Source organism: Corticium candelabrum, chromosome 14 (genome assembly GCF_963422355.1).
Source record: "Corticium candelabrum chromosome 14, ooCorCand1.1, whole genome shotgun sequence".
In the NCBI taxonomy this organism is placed as follows: Eukaryota; Metazoa; Porifera; class Homoscleromorpha; order Homosclerophorida; family Plakinidae; genus Corticium; species Corticium candelabrum.
Window position 1 is genome coordinate 7,963,350 of NC_085098.1, and position 22,500 is coordinate 7,985,849.

Below are 22,500 nucleotides of genomic sequence, written 5' to 3' on the forward strand. Positions count from 1 at the left end.
AGAAGCACAACAATTTAACTATTTCGGCTTACTTGGATGACATGTTTGTGGTTGGCTATAGTCAACAGTATGAGTCAGTGCTAACTGATCTACGGAAAGAGTTTCAAACAATCAACCTGAAAATTTGTGATAGAAAGTGTGAAATATATTTGCCATCAGCCAAAGAGAATAATGTAAACAGATTCTCAGTTCCCATAGTTTCATCTGGTGTTGATATCCTTGGGGTGCCTATTGGCAATGATTCTTATGTCCAGTCTAGATTAGCAAATCAGCGGCTGCAGGTGAAGGCCATTGTTCTCAACTGCTCAACTTGAATGATCCTCAAAGTGCACTTCTCTTACTGCGGTACTGTCATGTGCCTACACTGAATCATTTAGCAAGGTGTGTGCCTCCTTTAGTTTACACCAAGCTTGTCACATTCATGATCAGCTATCAAGAGATACTTTTGCAGCAATATTGGGGTTGAGTGCACTTGACAAGCTGACATGGAAGCAAGCATCTCTTAAGATCAAGTTGGGAGGTTTTGGCATTACAAACTTGATACAAATCTCTGCTGCTGCTTTTGTGGGTTCATGGTGCTATTCAATGAGCACGATTCCTCCATCTAGAATAGATCTATGTGACAGCCTCAACTGTGCGAGTCCACCTCCTTTCTATCAGCATCTTTGCAAGGCAATAGCAAGCCTTCCTTCCACCTTAGAGAGACACTCATACCTCAGTCTTTGTCTGGGCTTATGGCAAATCCAGTAAAACTCCAAAATCGCCTGAGCTCGGATACTGCTGAAGGGAATGCAGCAATATGTGTTATGCAAGCATCCTCTGTCAAACATGCTGCAAGGATAAGGTCATGTCAGGGACGTGGAGCAGGATCATGGCTTCAAGTTATTCCTTCAGCACCAAAATTTGTTCTAAAGTCCTCAGAATTTCGTGTGGCAGCCTTTTTGAGACTTGGTATTCCTTTACCATATTTCCAGATTGTTACCAAGTGTGATTGTGGTAGAAGCCTTGATGAACATGGTTATCATCTATTGACCTGCAAGTTTGGCGGTGGCCCAGTATGGCAACACAATACAATCGTGTCAACTTGGGCTAAATGTTTAGACGAGTTAAATATTCCTCATCAAGTTGAGCCAAGAAATAGGTATACTGACTCTGAGAACAGGCCGGATATAACAACATATGATCCCACTGGACACTTGACAAAAGACCTCGACATTTCACTTGCTCATCCACATTCTTGTGACACCGTACAATCAGCTGACAAAATATCAGGTTATGCAGCTGAGTCGAGAGAAAAACGCAAATGACAAAATATGGTCAACAGCAGTCTATAGCAGGATCTGATACAACATGTATTCCACTGGTTTTTGAACACTTTGGCTTTTCGGGCCCTATGGCTGAAGACTATCTCGATAAGATCTCCAAACGTTCAAAAGATGCAAATGGAAAGAGCAGCGAAACAGACTTTAGAGATAGATGGAGAAAGCAACTGTCTGTAGTTGTACAGTCTTGCAACTCTGGTGTGATTTTTTAAAAAGTTGTCAAAGTTGTCTAAGTGCAAATTTTGATGACTTTCTATATGATAAAGACATTCAACATTTTGTTCATTGACCATTATTGTTATGCATAGGTAAAGTTAGCGATTGTTATTAGTAGAGTAAGAGTTCAAATGTAATAATCTGTCTGTCTGTCTGTCTGTCTGTTTCTTTGTTTGCCTCTTGTCTGTAAATACATTCATTACACATTACATGTGCGCCAAGTCTGCAATCACTTCCACTGTGGGAGGCTGAAGACCTTCATATCGTGGAAGATTGGGAAAACAATGAGTCAACCCAAAATTAACAAGACTTGGGTTTCGATGATGGAACGTCGAAACATTAAAGCAATGAGTGATGTGAAGACGACGCAATGGACAAATGCGTAGAGCTGATAGAATACTTGACTCTGATGCCACCTTATCGTGTCCAAGAGCTGGCAATACATTGTGATCTAATAGGGTCTTCAGTCTGTTGTAGTTGCATTGAGATTCAAGGTGGGGAGAGATTGTCATTATCTTTAGACGTGGAATTAACTTGATCAGATGAGTGAAGTCTGTAAGCGTCATGTTTGGTGTGGAACTGGGAAGGGCACCACAGTCATTAATGACAGGACCCTGTACGTAAAGAGGACGGTAATTGATGCACATGCACATGCACATGCACACACACACACACACACACACACACACACACACACACAGTGACATGGACACACATGGACACACACGCACATGCACGTGCACACACACACACACACACAGTGGCGGATCCAGGATTTCCGAAACGGGGGGAGGGGGGCAAGTATTGTCCATTACTATGATGTCACTCTAAATGACGTGATTGTCAACTTGCTACAGTACACAGGCCCTATTTGGGAAATCTATGGTATACTCGTGTTCATCTAAATTATTCATCATATACTGTATTGAAATTGGAGACACTGAATAATCTACATAGCTGTGCCCAAAACCGTTGGCATTACATTACTCAATGTCTAGATTGTTCCTCTTTCAGAGTGCTCTCAGCCATTCTGAGTGCTGTAATCATATAACTAATATATCTCACCCAGAATTGATAGCAGTAGCCACATGCTTCTGTACCTGGTAGAGGGCCCTATAAATCTAGAGTGGTAGCCTCTCCTGGATCTTGTTGTTCTTCATCTATATGACGTCTCTTACGTTCCAAGAAATGTTCTAACTGTCGCTCCTCCCTCTTCATGGCCGGAATCGTCCCACAAGTATAATAAAACACGAATGCGCAATTTAATCCTTTAGTCACGTGGCCTTTTTCAAAGCGGGACGGAGCGCCCTTTGCGCCGATGCCTAGATCCGCCACTGACACACACACACACACACACACACACACACACACACACACACACACACACACACACACATGCACAAACATGCACACACACACACACACTCGCTTGTACATGCACACACACACACACACACACACACACACACACACACACACACACACACACACCTCCGCATGTATTCCTTCTAGTACAGCTCCGTGTGATGGTCTCTCCATTGCTACATTCAGTGACTGCAAAACTTGTCTTGTCTCTTGTGCGATGATGCTGTCAGTTTCACTGGGTGGAAATACGATAGTAGCAAGACATGAAGTCGTACCAAGACGAGGAAGACGACTCAATGTAAATTCTAAAAATCAGTCCTACGTTCAGCATTTATTATCAGTGTATGGTACAAAGCAAACCTACCAGGATTAGACCAGAAGGACACAGCATCTGCTGCACCACCTAAAGACAATCAGATAGAAAAACATGTATCTTAGTCATTGAACTCTATTCTCAGCTTGCTGATGATTGTTCTTGTCGTCGACAGACAGACAGACAGACACATACATACATACACACATACACACAAAAATACAGACAGACAGAAAGACAGACAAACAAACAGACAGACAGACAAACAGACAGACAAACAGACAGACAGACAGACAGACAGACAGACAGACAGAAAGACAGACAGACAGACAGACAAACAGACAGACAGACAGACAGACAGACAGACCATCCACGTTATCCAGAAGACAGAGAAACACTGTTCAGTTTTTTGTTTTTTAGTTGCCATTGTAATGTAGTGTATTGTGCTTTGCTTAGTTTGATTTAGCCTGTAGTAGTTCTGATTTATGAAAATATAATACCATTGACAGACAGACAGACAGACAAACAGACAATGAAAGAGACATTCAGAACATCATTCATTAGAGTTTTAGTAGTATTCAATCTGTATGTCTCAGTAGATGGACATTTAGCTTAGTAGTTTTTACCTGTAGTGTTCTTGTAAAATTTTGTTTTTGTGTACAATAGTGAAATAAGACAGACAGACAGACAGACAGACAGACAGACAGACAGACGGATTGCTCTTTTGAACGTTAACTCTACCAATAACAAGCGCTAACTTTATGCAAAACAATAACAGTCAATAGACAAAATGTTGAATGTTTCTATCATATGTAAAGTCATCGAAAGTGCACTTAGACAACTTTGACAACTCCTTAAAAATCACTTGAGAGTTGCAAGACTGTACAACTACAGACAGTTGCTTTCTCCATCTATCTCTAAAGTCTGTTTCATTGTTCCTTCCATGTTCATCTTTCGACTACTTGGAGATCTTATTTAAATATTCTTCAACCATAGGGCCCCAAAAGCCGAAGTGCTCGAAAACCAATGGGATACATGGTGTGGTGGACTCTGATATGGATTGTTGTTGACCACATTTTGCCATCTTTCTCTGTTCTTGCATCTCTGCTGCATAACCTGATCTTTTAGCAGCTGATTTTAGAGTGTCGCAAGAATGTGTGTGAGCCATTGAAATATCCAAGTCTGTTGTGGAATATTCAGTGGGATCGTATGTTGCTATATCTGGTCGGTTCTCTGAGTTGATATATCTGTTTCTAGGCTCAACTTGATGAGGAATGCTTAATTCATCTAAATTTAGTCCAAGTCAAAACGATTGTATTGTGTTGCCATACTGGGCCTCCGCCAAACTTGCAGGTTAATAGATGATAATCATGTTCATTAATACTTGCGCCACAGTCACACTTGGTAACAATTTGAGAAAAAGATAAAGGAATACCAAGTCTAAAAATGCTGCCAACCAAAATTCTGAAGATTTAATAACAAAATTTGGTGCTAAAGGAATAGCTCAAAGCCATGAACCAGCCCACGTCCCTGCCATGACCTTATCCTTGCAGCATACTTGACAGAAAATGTTTGCATAATACATGTTTCAGCATTGTCTTCAGTGATATCAGAGCTTAGGCGATTTTGGAGTTTTACTGGATTTGCCATAAGTCCAGACAAAGTCTGAGGTGTGAGTGCCTCTCCATCCGATCCTACAGTGGCAGAAAGGCTTGCAACTGCCTCACAAAGATGCTGATAGAAAGGAGAGAGTTGATTAGATTGTCACATAGATCTGCTCTAGATGGAATCTTTGAGCAATTTTGCATAGCGAATTACACCATGATCCCACACAGCAGCAGTGGAGATTTGCATCAAGGTTGTAATGCCAAAACCTCTCAATTTGACCTTAAGAGATGCTTGTTTCCATGCCAACTCATCAAGTGTGCTCAACCCCGGTATTGACGCAAATGTGTCTCTTGACAGTTGGTCATAAATATGAGAAGCTTGATTTAGAACGAGGGAGCACACATCTTGCTAAATAATTCAGTGTAGGAACATAACAGTACCGAAGTAGGAAAAGTGCACTCTAAGAATCATTCAAGGTGAGCAATTGAGAACAGAGAACTTCAGACAGACAATAAAAAAGACAGACAGACGGACAGACACAAAATTTTGCTTTTTGTATTCAATAGTGAAATAAGACAGACAGACAGACACACAGACAGTGATAGTGAGCAAACAGACAGACTGACAGACAAACAAATAGAAAGACAGACAGACAGACAGTGACAGTGAACAAACAGATAGACAGACAAACAATAGACACGTCATGCTGATTTAGTGTTTCAATAAATTTGTAGACAAACAAGCACATGCACACACACACACACACACACAAACGTTTTTTTATTACTTCACTAAATAAGTGAATAGATAAATAATTAATTAATTAAATAATAAAATAAGTAAACTATTGAGAGACTTACCCAGTCCATGTGTATGGATATCAACAAATCCGGGTATGACCAAATCAGCGTCCAATAGCGTGCCACTATTTCTTGATGTTGAATTTTTCTCTTTTTCATCTTCTATCACATCCTCCGCCGCTTCCACCATTCTTATAATGCCATCTCTTATTTCTATACGCGTACCTTCATTTCTCATCTGCCCGCCCTCAACGACAGCACGACGGCCAAAAACTGTGGCTGAATTCATTTCATTAACATCCGGGGTTCTACTGTTTTATTGCTCCCGGATATATCAACCTAATAACTATGGCAACCAAACATCACTACGAGGCTCTGAGAAAGCAACGCGTCTTACAACGAGCCAAAGAGGCTAAAGAGAGGATGAAAGAAGACGAGCAAGAGTATAGAAACGAAGAGCCGAAGCTATGTAGACATCGCGACCACTTCCCGTCGGGCGATGGAGACGGGAGAAACAAATCGACGTCTGGAAAGAAGAATACGAAGGAACAAGCCACGCAGACAGGCGTAATGAATGAAACGTGACGAATATATTTAGTTTTAGGGCGTGTGTGTGAAAACACGCCCTATAATCGGTGACACAGGTGGAGTGGGCGTGTCTTCATGTCATTCAATCTTAGTGTCACGTGTACGTAACGCGTTTCTGCTCCCAACGCACCTCTTACGTGTAATATATAGTGGATTTATGTGTAAATCATGGTGAATGAAACGATTTGATGCTTTCTGAAACCGCAACTATCTTCCAACGCTATCTACTCACATTCTAGACACATCAACAAGCAGCCAATCAGGACGTCCGAAGTCGATCACGTGACAATAGCGTGGTCCAGACACCTCGTGTTCGCTGTCTGCATATCCAGCTCGTTTTGGTAGGGGCTCGTTCACTTGCCGCACGCTCTCGCCGCCTCTGCTAACGTTCGATTCTTGTGTCTAGAACCATTTTCAAGTGCTATAGAGATGGCAGATAAACCCGACGTGTCAGCAGTGACGACATTCGACAAGACCAAGTTGAAAAAAACCGAAACGGAGGAGAAGAACCCTCTCCCAACCAAAGAGAGTACGTAAAATGTGCTTATCTCCATTCTCGCGCCCGTCACGCGCTCGTCCGGCCGGCATTTCTGCATGTTTACGTTCCACGCAAGTCTCGCTGGAATGCGGTCGTTCCGATGACTGTTGCACGTTGCGAGACGCCTCAACGTGTTGTGAAATTGCTGACAATCGTGTTTTGAGCATTTTCGCGATATTTTGAATTTTTTTGTTGCGGGACCCCTTTTAAGGTGTCGAGTCCTAATTTTTTGTGTTTTGCAGCAATCGACCAAGAAAAGCAAGGGTAGGAGAATGCTGAATCGCTGCAATATATTGGGACAGTTGAAGTAGATCGACGAAAGTTTCGTTGTTAATCAGCAGCGCGTGGTGTGTACTCTGTTGATTGTTTTGCGTGAAGTGAGAAATAGGATTAGTATTCTACCAAAAAAACATTACCATTGGTACGTACCCTTGTCTGCTTCTTACCCCCGACCCTCAGCAACCCCTTACAGTATGCTTGCAATTCCGCATGCAGCAAGACAACAGGTAGAAGTGATACTTCTTACAACAACTTTGCGGCAGCGTTTATAACCTCTAAAGTTCCGTCATGAAAACACCTGCAGACAAACAGACGCCGTGAAAGGTAAGGGTGAAATGATATATAATTGTGCAAGCACCAATCACCTGAGTCGTCATTAAAGACCGTCTGTGCCATGAATGATTCATTCGCACTGGCTTGGCTCGGTGGGCGTGCCTCTCTACTTTTCCTGTGGTGCTGGTGCCTGCTGTGCCTCTCATTTGTGTCTTTCCTCTCACGTGCTCGTTCATCTCTCTGCCTTTCTCCTCCGTCTCTCTGTCGTGGTTTCTCCTCTTTCTGTTTCTGGGCGCGTTCTTTTCGTTCTTCGAGTCGCTGCAGAGCTTCTCGTCGCTGTACTGCGAGTGCGATGTCATCCTTGACGCGTCGGACCCTTTCTTCTCGGTCTATGTTGTTGGGATGTGGCACCTCTTGACGTTCTCGCCCATGACGAGTGAATGAGACATCTTCCGTGTGGGATTCTCTCTGCATATCTTCTTCTTGTCTCCTCAGCTGCAGTTCTTGCTCTTGTCTTCTCTTTCTTTCTGCTTCCACTTGTTGAAGTCTTTTCATCTCTTCTTGCATCTCGATCTGTCTCTGCCTGTCTTCTTCTAACAGCCTTTCTCTTTCTTCTTCTAGTGCTAGCCGTCTTGCGTCTCCTTCTCGTCTTTTTCTCTTCTCCATCTCAACTTGTTGTTTCAGTCTCATCTCTTCTTCTTCCTTTTCTGCTTCCAAATCGCGTCGTCTCCTTTCTCTTTCTTCGCTGTATCTCTGTTTCTCAGATTCTATCCTCATCTTTTCTTCTTCCAGTTTCATTCGGCTCTGCAGCTCCTTCTCGATCTGTTGTCTCTTCTCTTCTTCCCATCGCTGCTTCTCAATTTCCAGCTCTTTCCTCTGTCTCTCTTGTTCAATCAACTGCAGCCTCCTTTCCTCTTCTAGAGCTGTTTTTTCTTCTTCCAGCTTTCTCTTCTCATCTTCCAGTTGTTGTCGTTTCTTCCTCTCCAATGTTCTCTCCTTCTCTTTCTCTTTCTCCCACTTCTTCTTTTCTTCTTCCAGCCTTTCCTTTTCCCTTGCATCCATTTCAGCACTCTCTCCTGTACCCTTCCGAAGTCTCTCTTGTCGATGCTCTTGTGCCCACTCCAATTCCAAATCATGCAATTTCTTCAGCTCATTTTCAAGGATCCTCTCCTTTTCCTCGTTATCCAGACCTTGCAGCTCTGTGTCATCATCCTCATAATTCATGTTTGAATCACTCCACACAGACAGACTGAACCTTGATCCTGAATGTGGAGATGAGTGATCCACAGATTCTGCCCCCTTCTTCCTCGTATCATGAGGATAGCTGTTGCTCATTTTCTGTGCATTTTCTTGCAGCTCCTGACCAGCCAGGAGTAACTCAGCCTGAGCTAAAGCAATCAGTTCATCTGCTTCCTTTTCTAGTTGCCTCATCTTTTCCTGACCTTCAACAGTCTTTCGAAATTCGGAGTCTGTCTCTACCTGCATTTGTTGAGAGAGTCGTTTCTGTTCTTCATCTTCCACTATCAACCTTGTTTCAACATTTTTGCGCAGCATGACTTCGCCCAAAGGAACTTCCTGATGTTTGGGATTGACAATATTGCCGATGGCAGACATAACTTCTTGGGGCTTATTTGGTGACTGATCAGTAATTCCTCGGCGAGGAGCAAGAGGAGATCGTCTCAGTTCAGCTTTGATCTGTTCTTGAAGAGATGACTGGGACGTAAGTGCTTCTTGACTTTGAGGATAGTTAGAGATTCGAGCAGATTGTTCAGACCTACGACGTTTGAGGAACTCCACTTCTTCCTTTTCACGTTCAACTGAACGAGCTCTTGCTGCAGACTCTGTTTCACCAGCCACTCTGGAGATACATCAGTTAGTCAGGAATGTAAAAAACTAATTTATTTAATACTTATCATATTTATACAGGATTTTCCCAACACACCATGGTAACTAGTGACACATTCATACCATTGACAATATCAAATAATCTCATATACAAGACACCAATACACCACGCACAACATATTCCACATACTGAAGAATACGTTTCCATAATAAATTGAAGTTTGAGACATGCAACTCCAATCAATAACACTTGCCACCTATAGTTTCAATTCACTAACCTCTCCTACAGAGAATCTACCTGTGGCAATGTCAATAAACCTACAGCAACCTTTAGTACTAAACACTGCAACTTTGCAGCAGCAGCCAAATATCATCAACAGTTTACCAAAGCAATGTAACACTCTACATGAACGAAAAGGTACACAGTCCTCCTCTCTTCCATTCTGAACCATGCAAATACACACAAGAAGCATCATACGCTATTAGGTTAGCATTATCTGTCCTTTTTTACACACAATAAAGATGGACAGGTTTCATGCTGATTCCTATGATTTCATTTCATCAAGATACCACTGCAGCATGGCTTCCCAGTAACACAAGAACTTACAATACATGCTCATTGCAACAGCAAAAGAATAAACTGTTGGTAGGTGTGGGTAAGTGTTTTAAAGTACAATTCTTTCCTACATCTGTCATTTCGTTTGATCAACCGACTAAAGTCTGAATGATTACAAACAATACAAGACACTCTTCCAGTAATCACATTTCCTCTCAGAAATGCTTCATACATCGGTGTCCTGTACACTCTGACATTACATGACAGCTGTAACATACATACATGGACTCAAGCATCATGATGCTGTTTCTCATCACCTCAATTCCTATTATCATTTGATCTTGGGTCTGTAGTGACTCCACGTTAATTACAAACATCAGTGGCTAAAGGCAATGAAGGCAATACACTACTACTCTTCAACACAAAAGAACCGTCTAGCTCCACTACAATGACGTACTATGACATTGTAAAGTACTGTACAATTCGCTATAGAGTTGCTTGGTGAATCATTAGTGAGGCACAACAGAGAGATACATCTCTCCTATACACAGAACAGTGATCTCACACAACAGCTGTCTCACCTGACAGTACCAATGGTGAGAAGGCAAGTTATAGACACAACCTCCGACTCCCATATGTTAACAATGACCCGTTTCTAATGCACGCATAATTGAATGAAAAATCATTTCAATGTTGCATGGGGAACTGCATTACGCAGCCATTCCTCTCACCTCCCCCCACTTGTTCAGACTCATTCCCACTATTTCTAGTGCATGTAGTCTTGCTCTCTTGCTAACTCTGATTCAAATTGAAGGATAGCCAAACAACAACATCAATGCTTGCACCAGCTGTGGGCAGTTTTTATGCCAAAAAGCTCTCTTTAGTAGCAACTAATCCAGAACATGCAAATAGTCACGTAGCAAGGATTGCATGACCTACTCGTTAACAACCAGCTGTCTACCAATTTCCCTTTGTGGGTGTGCTCATTAGCAACAGACCTGTCCCTGATGACCGCCAGCATAGGTGTCTTGCTCCCATGTTGTCACAATGATGACCCAAGGCACCAAGCTGCATCTCTCTAATACAATAGTTTTACAACTAGCAGTTTGACTGATGAGTCCCAAATTGACCAAAATCAAATTTTCAACAGATTGCAAAAAATGTCTCTGGTATTCGCCCAGACACTGATCAACCACTCAAATAAAGTATGGTAGTCACATACATAAACAAAGATAATCACTTTTGGTTCTAGTTCTGGGCAACAGCTGGAGATTTTACAAAAAAAGAAAAGAATGAACTTACCATAACACTTAAGTGGCCTACTGGACAAACTGTAATGATAGACTGAGAACGCAATAAACCTGACGCACAACTTATCTGCTAACTTGATAAGACACAAAGAGCTCCACAAACAGCTACGACACACTGACTAATCTCTAGTCAATAACAAGACTTCAATTATGCTGGACTACTGTTACGTTCAGCAACATGGCTGCTCTATTCTAACAACCTGAAAGAATCGCCCACCTTTAGTCTACAAAGGCACTGTTAGCCACACTCATCAAATTTCTTGATCTCCTTCTGTCAAGTCTCCCAGTGCAGACCTAAACGTTCAAACACGTAAATCCGTTCTTCTCAAAATGCTTGATCCGGGTTCCTCAATCTAATCAGTGTACAGTGTACAGCCAACCATCCAGGCAGCCACACTAGCTACATATCTATACCAAGTCTCAAATAACACTGCAAAGCAAGGAACCACCCAAATGACAAGAATGTCTCTCCAGTTATTGTCTCCCCATATTGTACTGTTCTGATACTTTAGAGTGAGATAAACTAAGCTAAGGGCATTACGGCAGTGGCAGTCAAACCAGCTCTTGCTTGTCTGATGATTCTATTAGCTAATTCTGTTTACAATGTAAAGTGATGTGTTAGTGTAGGTCAGATACAATTGCATGACACTATAAGGAGCGCATTCGATTGGGCTCTTCCAGAAGAGTCTGGAAGACACGCCCCTCTTCCAACCTCTACCAGAGCAGGAGCTGGTAGAGGCTGGAAGAGAGGGGTGCTCTTCCAACGAGCAACAGAGTCAGTAGAGTTGGCTCTTTCGACTATAGCGGCAGAACTGTAGAAGTTGGAAGAGGGGCGTGCACATAGAGCCTCTTCTGGAAGAAGCTAGAAGAGCCAAATCGAACACGCCCTAGATGACATGTTGTGATCATGCAAGCTTGACTCATCCTGGAGGAGTGAGAGTCAGTCGTCATGTTACCTTTCTATCTTGGGTGGCTGGTCAGCAAAAAGTTTGTTCAATATTTTGTGATCTGGCCTGATACACTGAATGATGCATCCCTCCAATGTAACAGCCGAATAAAAATATTCTGTAGTAAAGGGCTGGGCAACAAGATATAACCATCATTACTCCACTTCTCCCAACTAGCTGTCTATGTCATAAATACTGTGACAATGAAACATTACCATCCAATACAACTCTTGCTTGCAGAAACAGGAAGTGTGATAACTATCCACTCTCTCATATAGCAAAGTATTCTACACATCCTAAGTCACTCCAAGTCCTGGTAAACAAGAAGTGTAAATAAAAACAAACAAACAAACAAACAGACAAACAGACAATGCCATCAACTTCTGATAGGACAGTAAAACACTTTTGTTGTGACAGGAAACGTGATAACCATACAACACACGAACCCGTCCATCTACTTGTAGGAAGTAAATCTTTAGAAACAAAAATTAAAACAATTAAATAAAGTAGAGTAAACTCTATAAACCCTCATCACTCCATCTGACTACATGCAAATGATTTTAAGTACAAGGCTGGTTCACAATATTAACGCTGACCTTCACGTCAATGTCAACGTCAATATTGAACGGAGTCACTGATGTTGACGTTGACACAGGAATTGAACCAAGATCTATTCCAGCTTCAATAACTGGCAGTACTCAGCATCACGAGCACGTGATCATTCTTTTTCAACCAATCAAACGCACACATCCGAGATCAGCAGTGGATGAAGCGTTGGTGGAATATGTGAGGAACTACCCATGTTATTGGCAAATCCGTTGAATGATAAAAAGGCTATAGGACTGAAAGAAATGCACGTAAAAAATTGTCCTTGTTGCCGCCGTCACTAAACTATTCTTCATATCCACTTTCACCTCCTTCCAGCTGTTGGAACTCTCTTGCGTCTACAATGCAGTAGAAATAGCAACAGAAGAGTCACGTGTACTAGCGGTATTCCTTTATGTTGAGCACGCTGAACTCAAGCTTCAGACCATCTGATCTGTGTGTCACGTTGCCCAAATATTGTGAACAAGTCAATGTCAACGTCAACGTCAGTATTGTGTACTAGGCTTAGCATATTATTTTACACTACAACGTTAACCAGACGACTACCCTGCAAATGTATATATTAATAAACTATTATTATATTACCTTGCATCCATGCTTTGCTCATTCATTAGTTGAGGTAGTGATGAAGATGTGTCACTCTCTGCACCATATCCATGAGGATGAGTTTGCTCACTCTGTTGCACTTCGTTGTCAATGTCCACGACGTCTGGTGGCAATGGCGGAGGATCTGGGAACAAAGCACCAGGTGTCTCTGAGTACTCAACATACGAATCGACACTCACTGCTGGTTCGTTCTCCTGATAACCTAAACAAAACATGTATACACAAATCAAGAAAAAGGATAAAGACATGAGGCAGGTCAAAGACCAAACAGGAGAATAACAAATAAGCAGCAACCTGAGTAAATAGTTTTGCAAACGTTGAAGGCACAAAACAGACAAACTTTCACATTGACACACCAATATGCATACATACATATTGACATACATATATACCCATATGCTTACATACATATTGAAATACATACATACAAGAATGAAATAGACAGGGAACAAATTCTGTAGCCAAAAACGATACCATGCTGTCACTCACCGTTTCTATCTCTTTGTTGTATGTTGTCTTCCTTTACAGGTTTGCTGCCTACTGCTTGATGATCCACAACGAGATCGTTTGGTGACCAACCGTTGCCCTCCTGTTGACCAATCCACATTTCTTCGGCAGGTGGAACTACCTGCATGCCGATGTCATTCGATCGTAGAGACGACCTTCCCTGTGTTTGAGGTTGTACGTCATCTAAGCTTATCGACGAAGTGTGGCCACGTCGACTGCTGTGTCGTCGTATTTTCAATGAGAGACTGCCAATCGCATCACCCTTTGCTAGAAGAGAGAGCACCTTCTGATGTGTAACTCCCACCACACTCTGTCCGTTGATTGAGAGTATCTCATCACCAACTTGCACATTACTCAGAGACGAAGAACTTCCTGGAAACAAGATTGACAACGTAGCAAGTCAAAAAAGCATGTTTTTTATTTATCTACATATATATTAATTAATTTATATATTTATTTATTTACTTATTTATCTATCTATCAAAACTATGTGCCCAATACTCTGTTTGTATACTACTAAACACGTGAACCTCCATCAAGTGTCCCTTCAAATAAAAGCTACGAAGAAATACTCATTGGGAGTAGCTTCTTAGCAACAAAGTCCCGTACATAACAAACGCATCATGCCTCACGTTTGTGCATACTACGACAACAAGATCGGATGCTCACAGATTTCCAGGTAGCATTACTTGAAATACAACGTTTCTGTTGTTACTGATCAAAATTGACATCATTCTGGCTACACTCTCTCATGCTAAACAGCACTTAGTGATTGGCTGCCCACCCATCATCTTTCATTGCCACTGGCAACATAAAGACTAGTGCATTGCAATTGGTCACTTGCTTACATACCATACAGTCCCCTAAAGTGTGTCACCCATATATGGTCATGTTTTGTATAGATAGCCAGCCAGCCAGCCAGCCAGCCAGCCACAGAGATTCAGTGGAAACTGAACGGGGTTAGTGTACACTCCTTGCAGGTCACGTGACTTCTCTGAAGTCCAGTTCCTATGACTCGAAGCTTTAATTACAAAATTCAAGAAAATCCTTTGAACAAAATAAATGTCTTAAAATTTTGTATTTAGCTGTTGCATACAAAGAGCACAAAACCAAATTTCTCTCCAACTTATAACTTTCACTGTATGAAGTACTAGACAAGGCCTATCCATGAGAGTATAAAACTAATGTGTCCTGCATTAGCACATCAATCCACATGTACACGAACATCAGAAGGTGTTGTTGTAGAGTCAATTAAAGCTGCTTGTTTCAAGTTTTCTACGTACCTGGTTTGATGTTGTGAATGTTTGGCTGGATGCCTTCGTTGCTGCCGCCTGCAACTGTGAGTCCAAATCCAGACTCCTGCCGTCTGATCTTCGTGATTCTCACAGTTAAATCACGAAACTTTCCATCAGTCTCCTTCAAAACACAACAAAACATCAATCAATGAATACAACAGTGGGTAATGAAACGTAAACAAACACGAAAGAATTTCTAAAAATTGTCAATCGTTTGTTCTACTTGCCTTCAACGCGTTGACTCCATTTCCTTGGCTTTCTGTTGATCTGCTTTCTGTCTGTGCAGCATTGTTCAACGCCGTTTGCTCCTCGTTCCTCATTTTCTTGCTCGTCGTTGGCGTAGTTCGTGACGGAATCGACCTGCTCGTTTCTATCCCTTCAAACAAACTGCCCGCCTCCTAATAGAAAAGAACAAATTAACTCATATTACTCCATGCCATGTTACATGCTAAAATGTCAGAATGAATAAACATGAATGAGACTACTAGATCTAGATATGAAGATGAGGATATGAATTATACGACTGCACACGATGGGTGCCAGCTGGAGGGCACTACGTTCACATATTTGCTTGTCTGGTGTATCTACAGATCAATATGTGATCATAATTCAATGTTGTAAGAATAACAGTAGCAACACCAATCGGTGAACGAGAGAATTCGAATGAATGACTCGATTGATTCGCTTTATCTGAACATTCATGACGCAGCCATACCAAAGTCTCACTGTTCCAACTGTGTGACATCAAGAAACCCACAAGCGACTTGACTATTGATGCACATACTACACGTTCTATTTCTCGTTGTAATTCCTATAGCACTTGCTCACAGACTCCATTGCTTATTAACATGCCCATTGGTACTGCATGAATACACACAGAGAACACAATGATTCAGTCAGCTTTATCTAGCTTAGCCTTCCATGTACATAATGAACAATTTATTTGACATGCATCATGGAATTCCACGTACTAACAAGGCTGCTACAGCTGCTCAAGTGGTGAGAAACTGACTGCCTGTAGGTGTGTGTGTGTGTGTGTGTGTGTGTGTGTTGTGTGTGTGTGTGTGTGTGTGTGTTAGACGCGTTTGCCTACATTCTGGCAAGACGGAATTCACATCTAATACTGACTTGATGATATGCCTTTACTAGTCTTCACTCTTGTCTGTACACACGTACGTCAATTGAAGATTCGTTCTGTAGCTACTGCAGTGTCTTGCTCATTAGTGGAAACACGTAACGTTAGGATGAGCGCTCTATGCAACGAGATGCACACAAACGACCTTGAAGCCAAACCCGTTACGTTCTTTGCTCAAGCATTTCTTGGATTAGCATTAGTTTCAATGCATGATTACTCTATATAGTCTGCACGTTCGTTGCTTGTTACCATTACAAAGCAACTGTCTGCCAACTTGTTAGTCGCTCTCGTCAACCTCTACAGCAAAAACGTCGCTACTCACATGAAGTCACAACAAGAAGTCATCTGGGACTAAACTGCGTAAACACTAGGTTGTAATTGCTTCGATTTCTAGTATTTATTGAGAGGAAAACACACGTTTTAGTGTATCTTGCCTGTATTTCAGCTACCATCTGCATGACAGCTTCGTTTATCAACGATCAACTGATGATATCAAACGAGAAAAGAAAGAGATGCACCGATGTGTACAGCATAGATGAGAAGACAAAGCTACAGTAGGCATACTGTCTAAAGGCTTCTCATCTCTATACATGAGTTACCACTTATCCTGTACATGTGACATCTTGTTATCAAAACTATTAACAAACAATTTGATCTGAGCAACAAAACGGCTGCTGAGTTTAAAAACTTGACTTCATGAATGTAAAGTGATGACTTAGAACAGCAGCTGTTCAACTACGACAATGAAGAAACACTTAAGTGCAAACAGTAGACTATGCAGCTTGAATGTAATTCAGAGCCAATGAAGACTCGAGGGTGAGAAGGGGGTTGGACACATTGAGTGGCAGGTGGGATTGTTGTGGGTAATAAATAAGTTTCATTATTTATTTAGTCACGTGTTACACAGAAGGTGGAGAGTCGTCATGTCATCGCATGTCACGTGACCAGCTGCTGCTGTACCCTAATGTTTCACATTTCGGGCAATAACGAGCCACCAGCAACAGCTCACTATAGTTGAAGCCTCACACAATTGATTTCTACAAAGTGACACTTCACATCATTTCATACAACAAGTCCACATAGATTACATGTACTACAGTACAAGATGTTCTAGGAATTGGACAAGCAACATCTTAAGAGTAAACGATTTAACCCCAAATATCCATGTCTCTCTTTGGCAGTCTTGATGGATCATTACAACAAACAAAAGGAACTACTTGAGCTCAACAATTTGGAAGATTCGAAGTTTCAATAATTAAACACGTTCTAAAGAAGGTCACAGCAAGGCTTCATGACTCAACAGGCTCAAAGCTGCAGAGTCACTATAGAATTGAAAAAGATAGACACCATATCTGGACTGCTGTATACGAGTTTCTATGACATGGTAAGATGATATCTGACACTCCAACATGTCACAACAATAACACCACACACACACACACACACACACACACACACACACACACACACACACACAAACACCACAGACACACACACACACAAACACCACAGACACACACACACACCACAGACACACACAAACACCACAGACACACACACACACACACACACACACACACACACACACACACACACACACACCACAGACACACACACACACACACCACAGACACACACACACACACACACACACACCACAGACACACACACACACACACACACACACACACACACACACACACACACACACCACAGACACACACACACACACACACACACCACAGACACACACACACACACACACACACACACACACACACACACACACACACACACACACCACAGACACACAGACACAGACACACACACACAGACACACACACACACACACACACACACACACACACACACACACACACAGACAGACAGACAGACAGACAGACACACAGACACACACACAGACACACACACACACAGACACACACACACACAGACACACACACACAGACACACACACACACACACACAGACACACACACACACAGACACAGACACACAGACACAGACACACAGACACACACACACACCACAGACACACACACACACACACACCACAGACACACACACACACACACACACACACACACACACACACACACACCACAGACACACACACACACACACACACACACACCACAGACACACACAGACACACACAGACACACACAGACACACACACACAGACACACACACACACACACAGACAGACAGACAGACAGACAGACAGACAGACACACACACACACAGACACACACACACAGACACACACACACAGACACACACACACAGACACACACACACAGACACACACACACACAGACACACACACACAGACACACACACACACAGACACACACACACAGACACACACACACACAGACACACACACACAGACACACACACACAGACACAGACACACAGACACAGACACAGACACAGACACACACACACACACACCACAGACACACACACACACACACCACAGCACACACACACACACACACACACACACACACACACACACACTACAGACACACACACACACTATAGACACACACAGACACACACACACACACACACACACACACACACACACACACACACACACACACAACACACATACCATCAACAATCAACACCCCGACTCTGTCCATTATAAACCCAAACAACGTTGCACTAAATGTGACTTCCCTTTCTAACATAAAAGGTAGGAAGCCATCTCACGATTATAGACATCCTCAGGAAGTAACCAGGCAACACTAACAAGGCAGTGGGATGTGGCTGGTCTAATAACATTTCCATGTTGATGAGAAATTGCAACATAAATGATTGTCTCTTGGAGACTGTCTGGCTTATGGACATCTCTTTAGACAACCAACTGTCAACAAACTCATTACATCAAACAACTAAACAATCAACAAAACACTAAGCACATCAGCACAAGATCAGCACACAAGATGACGCAACCAAGGTCTTGATCTATAGACACAGACATGGTCTGCTGTGATGTCAGTGCCACACAGCAACACCTCTAGCGTGTCTCCTGCTGTCTGCATTGCTATGGAAACTCTTGCTGCACACAGAGGTAACATGAGCAAGAAGGAATGCATTCTGATATGATCCAACAGTCTGGAATATATCACATCAGGTATCAATGAACAAAGGATCCTTGTAAACCAGCACCACATGGAGTGTATGTCCTTGATGGCTACTTAACACAGCAGGGAGCTAGTGGTGGAGCCACTTGTTGATGTTTGGGATTGGTTGGGAATTCCAATGCAATGATAACCAATGAAATGGTAAGCTAGTATCTCTGGTTGTGCATAAACGTCTACCTCTGATATTGAATGACAATAAAGACAAACAGATAGACAGACAGACAGAAAACAGATAGACAGACAGACAGAAAAACAGACAGACAAATAGACAGACACACACAGACACAGACACAGACACAAACACACATAGACACACACACACACACACACACACACACACACACACACACACACACACACACACACACACACACACACAGACACAAACACACATAGACACACACACACACACACACACACACACACACACACACACACACACACACACACACACACACACACACACACACACACGGACGGACACAAAGACAAATAGATGGACACACACAAACCACGACTACATCTCAGCACAGCACCTATCCATCTTCTACTGCAACAACTGTCCTCCTCCTAAGCTTACCTTCTTCCCTATGAGACCACTAAACGCATCCCAATTCAGTTCAGGTCCTGCATACGAAGGCATGTTGCTGGCAGCTTTTCCCAACCAATAGATCGTAAGAGCAACCTATACACACAGACAGAGAGAGAGAAAGAGACAAACACACATACAACCACCTCCCACCAATTCCATACAAAATTCAAAATTTTTCATCATTACATTTCGCAAATGTTTGTCTCCTTCTCCTCCATTGTTTCTATACAAACAAACGAGCCACTCATCGAGCATCACACACAAACGAGAGATTCATTGTCTATTAGTTAACCTTTTGGTGGCGGGAGACATCCTTTGTAAATCAGTGATATCAAACAGTTGCGATCCCTTCAGACCAAACTGCTCACATGCTTGAAGAAAAGACTTCAAATTATCCTAAAAATTAGAATTTAAATTTATGTCAAATTACATATGAGATCGTTTGAACATAAGCGTCTTACCAGATACGCATAGGTCGTCGACAGACCGTTGATTCGGCGGATAGTACCAGGTTTGATCCGGGACACTAACCTAAACACATATTTCCCGAGGGAATATACAATGTGACGTCACGCACAACATAGAAATCTCACTCGCAGAGCAGGACGCCATCCTGGAGAGACTGACGGAAATCGCGATGTGCGAACTGTCGGCCTGTTACCGCCTACACATACGTGCAACACGTTAGCGAGCGGTAGAGCCGCCTGGTAAGTGAGCGAGATGTCATCTGGCGACTAACCTCAACCCACCGTCGACACTCTCCGAGAACTTGCTCCAAACTTTGAGATCCGACCTCACTTTCGCTCCCCATCTCGCATACAGATGCGGAGCATAGAATTTAATCGCACTATTGCCCCACCTCGATCACGGATCGTGATAGAAATGTCGCTCAGCATACAACAGACTACCTAATTGCGCATGCGGTATGAACAATTTGAATGCCATTGAGATGCCAAACCTCGCACGCAAACCCTTCGTGCGCGAGAACGCCCTCGCGCAGCCAGACCATTTAGAGACTTTACAATTTCCTAATATTAAATTTTATTTAGATAAGTAAAATGCTGCAGCTTCTCACTGCTTTTAACCGTTTGCAACTTTACCTAAAAATTAAATTATTTTAAAAGTACTAATTTTTTTAAATTATTTTGAAAGTACTAATTTTTTTAATTATTTTAAAGTACTAATATTTTTAAATTATTTTAAAAGTACTAATTTTTTAAAGTATTTTACAAGTACTTTTTTAAAATTATTATAAAAGTACATTTTTTAAAAAAATATTATAATAAAAGTACTAATTTTTTAAAATTATTTTAATTAAAAGTACTAAAAAGAATGTAGTCATCAAATACAACAACGTAAAGACTATACAGACAAATGCATTTCTTTCCTTCTCTGTGAAATAACAGACAATAAAATTTGAAGAGAAGCCACTGCCCACTGCACCAGCTCTAGCTCTCTGTGTGTACGTACATCTTGTAAATCTCGCTGTCAAACTACAAATTTTAATTAAAACTCAACTTCCTACCCGGAAATTCACTCAATTCAAGGAAATTTTACTCAAGGGCAACAACTCTGGCGGAGGCTTGAAGGTATATATATATATATATATATATATATATATATATATATATATATATATATATATATATATATATATACAGTATATATATGGGCCTGATTTATAGCGCTCTTCAATTTTCATCTTCTGCATTGTTCATGTTCAACCTTTCTTCTGTTCTTTTGATGTGGAGACTTCTTTCTGTCTTTGTGGCAAGTGGTGCAGTTGGGCAAGATCCTGAAGTTTGTCGCACAACTACTCTTCTTCCCGCGCTCTTAAGACCTTCTTCCTCTTCTTCATTCACTTGCTGTTTGTTCTCTGGTCTAGACTTCTTCATCCTCATGCCGTTTATAGCAGATGAACTCAGACTGGATTCTGGAGCATGCCGCACTTCAACCCTATTTCAGTGCTCTTCAGGCCTCTCTATTTATCTGCTGTACCATTCTATAACTCTTCTCTGCTATATAGTGCTCTTTTTAGTTTCTTCTTTTTGTCTTGTACGCGGACAGTACAGTAGCTTGTATTTTGGATATATGTATATATATATATATATGGGCCTGATTTCCCGCTGGAGGTCCTGGGCGGGTTAGATTGCACTCTGTGACATTCTGCAGCTACACCAAGCTGTGCTAAATTGAGAGCAGATGCCGTTAATTAATTTTCTAAGTGGTACAATGACACATGGATGGTTATGTCAACAACACAACGTTAACAGGAGCTAAAACTCTACTTATAAAAGTCCATTCAAGCAATAGGTGCAGTGTGGGAAAATTACCAGATCTTGGTATCCCGGGCACTTACAAACATGGAAATGATAGCCCGCCCCGAAATGCACGTGAGGAGGTGGAGACACTAGTGCATTCTAACAGTCAGAATGATGCTCAAATACGTTGGAACGAGCAGCTTCCGGACTATTACATATGCAGACTTCACCCCAGTCTGACATGGCCCATCCTATTCTAGGTAGAGAGTAAATGTAATCACCTAAATTGCATTCCTTAGAATACATTAGACAACCAATTAGTTCTCAATGACGTCTCCAGAGTCACAAGCGAACTCAAT

At 41.9% G+C, this 22,500-nt stretch overlaps 3 protein-coding genes across 4 annotated transcripts in view; 1 reads left to right on the plus strand and 2 right to left on the minus strand.

Annotated features, from left to right (window-relative positions):
* The window catches only part of LOC134190250 (N-acetylglucosamine-6-phosphate deacetylase-like), a 10,636-nt gene extending 4,511 nt beyond the window's left edge, over positions 1 to 6,125 (minus strand). Inside the window, exons 1-5 of one of the 2 annotated variants that reach the window (XM_062658693.1) lie at positions 5,850 to 6,125; positions 5,685 to 5,786; positions 3,268 to 3,306; positions 3,030 to 3,208; positions 1,749 to 2,152 (exon numbers count right to left, since the gene is read on the minus strand). In XM_062658693.1, coding sequence (XP_062514677.1) covers positions 1,749 to 2,152; positions 3,030 to 3,208; positions 3,268 to 3,306; positions 5,685 to 5,786; positions 5,850 to 5,913 — 788 coding nt within the window. In that variant the 5' untranslated portion in view covers positions 5,914 to 6,125. Of the gene's footprint in view, positions 1 to 1,748; positions 2,153 to 3,029; positions 3,209 to 3,267; positions 3,307 to 5,684 lie in introns of both variants that reach the window. The other variant, XM_062658692.1, reaches the window with a different exon arrangement.
* On the plus strand, positions 5,973 to 7,018 carry LOC134190419 (uncharacterized). Its single transcript, XM_062658871.1, has 3 exons — positions 5,973 to 6,191; positions 6,558 to 6,741; positions 6,993 to 7,018. Exons 1-3 carry the CDS (start codon positions 5,973 to 5,975, stop codon positions 7,016 to 7,018), a joined length of 429 nt encoding a protein of 142 aa, XP_062514855.1.
* Positions 7,019 to 7,113: 95 nt separating this feature from the next.
* LOC134190248 (trichohyalin-like) lies at positions 7,114 to 20,783 on the minus strand. The gene is made up of 12 exons (XM_062658690.1): positions 20,620 to 20,783; positions 20,474 to 20,544; positions 20,342 to 20,411; positions 20,173 to 20,276; positions 20,067 to 20,103; positions 19,869 to 19,973; positions 15,202 to 15,372; positions 14,963 to 15,095; positions 13,662 to 14,051; positions 13,152 to 13,374; positions 7,395 to 9,160; positions 7,114 to 7,327 (listed from the first exon to the last, which is right to left on the minus strand). The coding sequence occupies exons 1-12, from the start codon at positions 20,689 to 20,691 to the stop codon at positions 7,305 to 7,307; spliced, it is 3,165 nt and encodes a 1,054-aa protein (XP_062514674.1). The 5' UTR covers positions 20,692 to 20,783; the 3' UTR covers positions 7,114 to 7,304.
* Positions 20,784 to 22,500: the final 1,717 nt, after the last annotated feature.

Coding starts and splice junctions, on each gene's coding strand:
- LOC134190419 (XM_062658871.1), top strand. CDS start 5,973: ATGGCAACCAAACATCACTACGAGGCTCTGAGAAAGCAACGCGTCTTA. Junction 6,192..6,557: donor AACAAGCCACGCAGACAGGC/GTAATGAATGAA, acceptor TCGTTTTGGTAG/GGGCTCGTTCACTTGCCGCA. Junction 6,742..6,992: donor CCCTCTCCCAACCAAAGAGA/GTACGTAAAATG, acceptor TGTGTTTTGCAG/CAATCGACCAAGAAAAGCAA.
- LOC134190248 (XM_062658690.1), bottom strand. CDS start 20,691: ATGGGGAGCGAAAGTGAGGTCGGATCTCAAAGTTTGGAGCAAGTTCTC. Junction 20,104..20,172: donor ATGTCTCCCGCCACCAAAAG/GTTAACTAATAG, acceptor TTGTTTGTATAG/AAACAATGGAGGAGAAGGAG. Junction 9,161..13,151: donor GAGCAAAGCATGGATGCAAG/GTAATATAATAA, acceptor ATGTATCTCCAG/AGTGGCTGGTGAAACAGAGT.